The following is an 8645-nucleotide window of genomic DNA, read 5'->3' on the forward strand; positions in this document are numbered from 1 at the left end:
TCTGAAGAAAACTCACAAAGTGTAGGATATCTGTTAACTCACTAATTGCGCTCATTATTTGTCGGTGTAAAGTACCTACACGTGCAAAAAACCGGAGATAACGGACGAAAACAGGGGACTGCACGAAGGCGTTATAGATATCTGGGTTTCGTGTACTTTTCTCACAGTCGTTTTTCGTTTAAGTTCTGTGTAACATAAGCCAGCCCGCCTGATCACTACCTTTGTCTACAGAACCGTACATACCTGTTCGTTTCTTTGAACTGGTATGGTACGTGTGCCATGAGCATCAGAGCAAGCGTAAGAAACATATCCCCCCCCCTTTCCTCTTCCTAGTCTTCATTTAAAACGGCACTACTGCGTCGTTCAGCGCAGTGCTCTTTCCATTTGTATCTCACCATCGAACATTTTCCCAACCCGCAGGAACGATCGGTGATAATAGCGACGTACGCACTGTGCGGCTTCTCAAACCTGGGATCCCTCGGTATCACGCTGGGGGCACTGGGAGCCCTGTGTCCAGAGCGGAAGTCAGAACTGGCCACCATGTCTGTCAGGGCCCTCTGTGCAGGCTCTGCGGCCTGCTTCCTCACCGCATGCGTCGCCGGTAAGCCAAGTCAGCAACAAAGAAACCACTGAATTAGGACTGCAATTTGGGCTAGTTCGTTCCGATACATACTGAGGTTTTACGACAAGATACGCGGAGACATAAAGTGAGGGGCAACGCAGGACGAGTACTTTCAGAAGCAATTTTATTCGAAGACAGATATAAACATTGCGAACTGCACGTGTGAAATCGAAAGGCGCCCAGTTAAAGCACAAAGTATATCAGCAAAGCCTCAGCTTGGAGTTAGTGTTGTCTGGCTTCTTTTTGTTATTTAACTGTGTGCTTTTCCCTTGAGCGTGTGAAGTTATAAATTTTCAACAGTCTTAAAAAATGTATAAGTTGAAGGTACGCCTTTTCTTGTGTAGCCTCTCACTTTTTGTCCCTGTGTTTTCTGGCGTAAAGCCTTAGAGACAACGAGTGAGTCATGGAACATAGTAAACGGCTCTACAAACAAAGTGATAGTGCTGTGCAGGTCCAAAATCGTGCACGCTTTGAAACGTTTCTAAAAACACGTTACATTTTCAGCGGACGCGTACGCTTTCAATGAGGATATCAACCACACAAACAGCAGCCTTTAATTTCTCGCCTTAACGCTTTTGCGGCCTCCCCTTTCTTGTTTTCGGGAGGTCAGGGCCAGACAACAGCGAAGGCCTTGACGGCAGCCACCAGAGCGTGTCTGGGCTGCCGTCCATACAATGTGGGTAGCAGCAGAAAGCGCGTCCTGCTTTGAAAATACCTTAATAATGCTGTTCGAAGAACTGTCCCTAGTAGATGTTCTAGCATATGTCTGGTCAACAGAGCTAAAAGGCATAGTGCGTGTAGATTTCATGCACTCCCAATCTGGAGTGGTCGCCTCCGTTCACAAACAGGTTTATTTAATATTGGTTTATAAATGTTAGGTGACAGCCTTGCTCACTAGTTACATTTAATATATCGACGATTAGTGCTTGCGTCATTTTTATTTAGTGACACTAAACTTTTCGGATGGAGACTTCCGCTTCCTAGTCAAAGTCATTGCAACCGAAGAGGGAACTTGTTTCTTTTCCGGCGAAATGGCAGTGAATACAAGTTTTTTTTTTGTTCTATGCTGTATTATGTACAACTTTCAAACCGAATTTGGTTTGGTTTTTTTATGGAATTTTATTAACGCATATAAATAAAGAATAATTCTAAATACGGTTGGCAATTCTGGACCAGTACCAATTAATTTAATGATTTCTAGATTTCATGTAGGAAGTATAATACGTTGTCGTAATTTATTAGCTTAGTTTGTCTGAAAGGAATTTCATAATTTTGCGTGCAATGCTGCTGAAATATAATGTAAATGGACGTATACGTCACATTTTTATACTGTTAGCTACAAGATGTGTCTCTCCACAAAATATGTCTGATAACGGGAATTCGCTTCAAATCTCAAAAACCGAGAAAGAACGACGAATTGTGTTTCGTTCCAGTAACCAGCCCATAAACGCCTTGGTGCTTATTGATTAGTCTTGGTGTGTTATTCGTGACGTCAGTTTCTTAACGTGGCCACGAAGTTGTTTTGGAACCAGGCTAAGTGCTGCTGAAGATGGGATCCTAGTATTGTTGATATATAGATGTTGCGATCCCTGTTTCATTCGCATGCAGGTTCCTGAACAAACCAAAGTTTTGATCAGATGAACTCTCCATTAATCATGTATATGTATTGTTATCAGCTGTATTCGCAGATATATTATGGCTCATCACCTCATTGAGGCAGTTCACGACTCAAATTGCTGAGGTATTGTTTTCGACAGGCTGGTGTGTTTGTTGTGCATTTGCCATGCCTCTCATTCTCATGCATAATATATATAAACATATTTTCTGGTTGACATTTGTTACTTCAGAAATCTTTTGATCCTTCCGATGGCCCTCCCTGTTTTTGTCCGCCCCCCCCCCTTTCCCCATGAAAACTACAAAAACAACAATATTGTTTAGCATTTATAATGCGTTACAATTCAAAGATTAGCAGCTTGACATATTTGTAAACGTCTAGACAGGCCACTGAAGATGTTAAATTCGCTCGGAATAAATATTATCAGACCACGCCGAAAAAAAAAAAAAGATCGAGTTTTTACACTTCATTACCAATGATTACTTCAAGAGACCATGGCATTACCTTTTTACTTTTGTCAATTACCTTTTACATTAGACCTTCAATGTTCACTGAACGCCAACAGGCAACCGTTTTCGTTTCGGTTAAATTACTTGTACAGAAAAAAAAATAATTGAAATATCAAATTTTCTTCCTCTCCAACTCACCGCAAATCAAGCAGCGGCGTAATTTTGGCGGTCGTGACGTGCTCTTGCACAACAACCGGAAGTTTTCTATGCGGTAGGAGAATGGGAGCGTCAGCGGCGAGCTGAAGGTGTGCCGGTAGTTTTTACTACAGGGTTTCACTGCGCTGATGGCGCCGATACCACCGACATGTTTTCTGAATTGGCGACTCACATCACCCCAATAATTAGACCTGGGGTCTGAAACCGATGAGCATTCTCCAAGTGCTTCGACGTGGTTCCTCGCGTTGCAAGCGGTGAAACTGCAGCAGTTTCTTTCTAAACTCCGGAATGCACAACCTGTAATTCGGGGACTTGCAACGAGCATGTTAGCTGTGAATGCGTTCGTTGTGACCAGGGCGACTGGAACAACCGCTCTGCGCCACGCGGACACACTCCCGCAACCACCGCAACAAGCGCAGCAGGTCGTCAGAACAACGGCCGCTTCTCCGCCGCCGTCAGAGGTTTCCGCGGTATTTTTAAAAAGAATGGGACGCGCTGCTACTCCGAGGCGTAGCAGAAAATGGAGAGTTGTTTATGGGCTCAAGCTTTATGAACTTTTATTTTGTCAGTATAGGCTCGCAGGGGATAGTGAATGAAACAAGCATAAGAGAAAAGGATGTACTACGCCATCTTCGACGATCACGACTTTACAAATAGTAAAAATCTCGCCACACGCCTTTCCTACGATTAAAAAATATAGCAAAGTAGAAATACAATTGCTTGATCAAATAGGCATTGCGAGCGTTCAGGAATGCTAACACTAATCATTTTTCTCGTGTTATCAAAACGCGTAAAAAGTTCGCATCCTTCATACACGCCTTTAAATACAGTACGAACCAGTAATACCTTGAACTTGAGCCCACGCATGGAATGCGCAAAATAAGAAAACCGGGCGATGTTCGAGGGCACACATCCTAAGAAAGCACCACTATAGTCAAAGTAAAAAAACACAACGGCACAGGTGTTTCTGCTGTCTTGAGGATGCCGCCACAACATCGCCGCGCGAACAGATGGATCTTCCCTTCTATAACATGCTGGGTTATCATCGCGACAGGCAACGAGAATTCAGTCAAGAATAGCGCTCCACGCGGAACAATGAGCTTCCACCGCGCCGACCACGTCAACAATCACAACGGACTCCATGTTTTTCAGCAGATAACAGGAACCACGAAACAGGGCATGCACAGTCTTATCTTTCTCTTACCTCACGATAGATGGCGCATAGCTCCGAACACTATATTATTCGGTAATTTCCGTCACATTGCTAATTATTTTAAAAAATGTGCATCAAAATATTCTTTAACAAAATGTTTAAGAAACATTCGCCGGATATTTATTTCTTATGATCGCGGTGCTGGCGAGGTAGGCTCTTCTCCAATAGGGGACGTACATTTGGCTGATGTGCTTTAGCACCGTGGATGCATAGCAGTGAAAAGGCAGAGCTCTTTCGAAGGAAAGAAAATATAAAAGAGTTTGTTTTTCTTCTGAAAGTTCTATAGCAAAATTTTTGTCTCTCTAGTTTTGTGTTTGAGTTATATATTCACTCTTCTTACGACGTGCTTTGGATGAAATTTTACTTCGAAATCGCTTCATGGTCCCATTAAGCTTGGTTTCACCGCCTTACCTGAAAAGAGACTCACGTCGCAATACACCTTTAATAATGGAAGGCTTTTACAGCCGAACGAAAGCACCTACAATGTTTTTCAAAACTAATATTTTCCAAGAAAAATAATAAAATTCGACTACTTATCGAAATTCACCGTTCATGGCTCAAAACACCTGAAGAAGTTTATACAAAACTTAAGATAATTTCAGTAATTATTTCGAATATTGTGCGTGTTTACGGATGATTGTGTCTGTGCCATTGTACCTTGTAGCCACTTCTGCTAGTGCCGTAACAGAGCCTGCAGTATTGTAAAATTTATCAATCGTTTAATCAAAGAATGTTTACATTACTGAACGAATTAATTTATTAATAAATAAAACGCAATATCTGAATAAATAAACAAATCATTCATTATTTAGACACGCTACTCTATGTCTTTTGGGTCAACCGCAAAATGGGATGACAACTAAAGGGGTTCCTTCCTTCCTTCTTGCAGGAAGCATGATAGAATGATCTGCAGTCGGAGTCACGAAGCTGTCGAAGCAGGCTACGAGAAAAGTCAACACGTCTTCAAGCATTCTGGACTCGATTTGTATAAATTAAGAAGGATACTCGTCGAATGTTGATATGAAGTGCCGGATTCGCAGTCTAGAGCGTGCTAATCGCGCTTTTACGACAGCATAATTTTCTGTGTTTTCATGATCTTTGTTATGACCGTGTGCGACCGAGCACCGTTAAGTTTTACTCGGCGTCTAAAGTTTTAACTCAGGGCATGATTTTAGGGACGTTCTAGTACTTTTATGCTTAATAGTAGTCCTAATTTATTTAGAACTCATGTAAATGACATGTGTAGTACACATTCAAATTGCACATATTAGACTGTATATACATATATTGCTCAAGTCATCGCGTGTGTTTGTTTGTAGACATGTTAAAAGTCCGGATTTTGTCAACCACAATAAAAATTAAATTGAAAAATCTATGGTTATACTCCTGTCTCTCTAGCAACCTAAAAGAACCGTTCGGGATCTACAGGGGGCGCGACGGTCCACCACAGAAGCGCCGCCAACGGCCGCAGTCGGGGCAGTTAGTGGAGCCGCCATGCAACACAGGCTATACGCCGACTGCTTTGTGCATGTGCGATATTGCAACCGGCGGGTCGATTAAACGAACCTGTTTTTGTCTGTGATCAGCGAGGGAGTTTTCAGAGGTAGAAACAAAAGGGGACAAAGTAAGGAAGTTGTCAATATATCAGAGGAGAGGGTGGGCTTCCAATCCACGTGAATTTGGAGGCCCACGCCGTTACAGCTAAAATTCCTAAACTGTATTTTCTAATACAACACTGCCTTGTTGTAAACGAGGCAACGTTATCTTCGTCTATCTGAGAGTGCAGCGAAGGCTATAAGCAAATAATGCTTCAGCAACATGATCTATTGTCTGTTTCTTGCGCTGAACCGCGCCCTTCCAGCGTGAGCGCTCGTTGTTCGGAAATGGGTCTCATAAAGGCCTGTTCCCAGATACAGCAGAGCGCCAACCCTTACAAAAAAATTACTTCTGGCCAGATATAAATATTTCAGATATGGCACATATCGAAAATTGGGCACATATAACCTGATATGGTGTATTTGCCAGATGTAACCTCATAATGCCAGATATAATAATGATAAAAATAGTAGTTTTATTAGCACACAATCATTCACATACATCGATTACTGCCTCACGAAAGCACTTGCGTGCTTGTGTGTGAGAACAGGTAGTCTATAAAAGAAACGCAAATTAAAAAGAAAAAAAAAAAACAGAGACAAACAAGCGTAAAATAAACAAACCTCAATTTTGACACCACATGTTACAAACTTAGTTCTATATCATCATTGCACCTTTCCGCGAAATAAAAGCATATAGATTAAATCGAGGACGTCATACGCTTTTCAATTACGGTCAAAGAAAAAAAAAACTGCCGATTCTATTTGCCTTATACAATCATATGATTTTCATTTTACTTCGCACAACGTTCGGTATACCTAGGAGAACACAATGGGTTTGTTAACAGAGCAAAAAGAAACAACAAAATACATTTTCCCCTTTCTTCTCGATCCATGATATGTTTGCAATAGTAAGAAAATATTTTGAACACAAATAGAACAGAAATTTACCACTTCGATGTAAACATTGAAACGTATAGGTCCAAAAAACATTAAAGGTCTATTCACACGCTGCATCTTATTGGCGAATCTTGTGTCGCAAAACTAGGTTTCGGGAAACAGATTCCCCGCCTGAACGCGACCGAAAACGTGGCGCGCCTCCGAAAAAAGTGGCACGTGTTCCTCGCTTCTGGAGCAATTTTTCGCTGAAACCTCACCGACGCCTGTCAATCACCCGAAGGAGAAACGCGGACGCTGCAAATGGCCGCTCGACTTCGCTATGGCGTCTGACCTTCGAGGAGGAGCGAGCTTTTGGAGGAGTCTGATTTTTGGCCGATTCCGTATCCGGATCAAAGCCGAAAGTAAACAAACAAACATGACGAGCGACAGGCGGAGAAACGGTGCGTACGGGTGATGAGTCTTAGTCCTAGTGTGATCGGCGGGTTGGTGGCGCGGTGCAGATTCAACAACAGTCGCGACGAGTGCAAGCACCGCATGGTGGCTGGGAATAACTTTCTTTATTAGCGGTGCGAAATGTCCAAAATTCTTCGAGATCATCCGCCTGTTCTTTGACGTTGGCGTTCTTTCCCGGGTTTGGCAGGACGAAGTTCATTAAGTGGTATTAATAAACCAGGCTGTCTCTTCAAACTGTGCGTACTTCATATAATTTTGATGCGAAACGCTTGGTATTCCCGGTGCAGATGACAAGGTTCGGCGAAATTCTCGTGAATCAATACGTCACAGGTTTCCCGCGTCATACTACACGTGTGAACCGGCCGATTTCGGGAAATCTTGTATTCGCTAGAGTGTGGCGCGTTGAAAACATGCATCGTGTAAATAAGCATTTACACTCAATTTTACTTCCGCACGAGGTCGAACCATTTACTTAATTATTTTCTCACCTCTGTTAAGGACGAGAGATCGAATAAATTCTTTAGAAGATCATTGAAATATGTAAGAATGTAATACTTCTGCATTTTTTTTTCATAATTGGTGTATAGCCTTGGAACGTCAGACCGTTCTGTGTGCGTAAGACTTTTTGGTTTAGCGAATTGTACTCTGAAATCACACGAGAAATAATATTTTGTGTGGCCCTCGAACCTACGTAGGTTATGAATGGCCAACAGGTCCAGGTCGGTCAGCTGCTCTTCAAAGCTTAGATGATCAACGTGTGTGCCGTACGTAATATTTTTTTTATCATCCTTTTAATTAGTTATCTATTTTTTTCCTTTGTATTTTCAGCAGAATGCGTAAATTGTTATCCCCTACCTTAGTTTAGATTCTTTTAGCGTCTGGAAAATCATTCGTCTTCAGTTGATATCTCCACAACTTCTTAGTTTATGAAGGTACAATTAAATCATCCGGAAATTCTTAAGTAAATAATCGACATGTAAATTCCATGTCAAGAACTCGTCAAAATATAGACCCAAGTACTTTGTTTCCGTAACGTTGGGTAGTGGTAAACAACACCACTGTCTACGTATCGTTAAATGGAAGTAAACAGTCTCTGTAAGGTTAACGCGTATTTGATGAGGTCTAAAGCACATCAAATGCGTTTTTTCGTTGTGCACAAAAATACCATTTTTTGAAAACCAAATCTTTATTTGTTTTATATCCTCCTGTAGAGTTGAGACCGCAGTAAAGTAATTTTCATCCGCCAAGAATAAAGCTGTATCATCAGCGTACAGATAAATGTTGGACTTTAAGGGCAGCAAGACGAGATCATTAACACATACAATAAAAAGCATAGGGCCCAACACCGAGTGTTCGGGTACACCGTAGTTGAAGTACAAGGCGTCACTTGTATCATCCCCAAATCTGACTTTCTGCGTTCTGTTGGAAAAGTAGCTTCGAAACAACCTGAGAAACGGCCCTCGGAATCCGATTCTTTCCAGTTTATCTAGCAATATAGTGCGGTCAATTGTATCGAAGGTTTTCGTCAAATCTAAAAGCAGTGCAGGTACTATTTGGTTCTTGTCTATGTTTTTCATTCATA

The 8645-nt window shown here is 41.8% G+C and overlaps 1 protein-coding gene across 1 annotated transcript in view; it reads left to right on the top strand.

Annotated features, from left to right (window-relative positions):
* The window catches only part of LOC8029760 (sodium/nucleoside cotransporter 2), an 85672-nt gene extending 80182 nt beyond the window's left edge, over window positions 1-5490 (top strand). The window contains exons 11-12 of the mRNA XM_040214906.3: window positions 421-601; window positions 5005-5490. Coding sequence (XP_040070840.1) covers window positions 421-601; window positions 5005-5021 — 198 coding nt within the window. The 3' untranslated portion in view covers window positions 5022-5490. The remainder of the gene's footprint in view (window positions 1-420; window positions 602-5004) is intronic.
* Window positions 5491-8645: the final 3155 nt, after the last annotated feature.

This window comes from Ixodes scapularis, unplaced genomic scaffold (genome assembly GCF_016920785.2).
Source record: "Ixodes scapularis isolate PalLabHiFi unplaced genomic scaffold, ASM1692078v2 PGA_scaffold5__190_contigs__length_132052651, whole genome shotgun sequence".
Lineage (NCBI taxonomy): Eukaryota > Metazoa > Arthropoda > Arachnida > Ixodida > Ixodidae > Ixodes > Ixodes scapularis.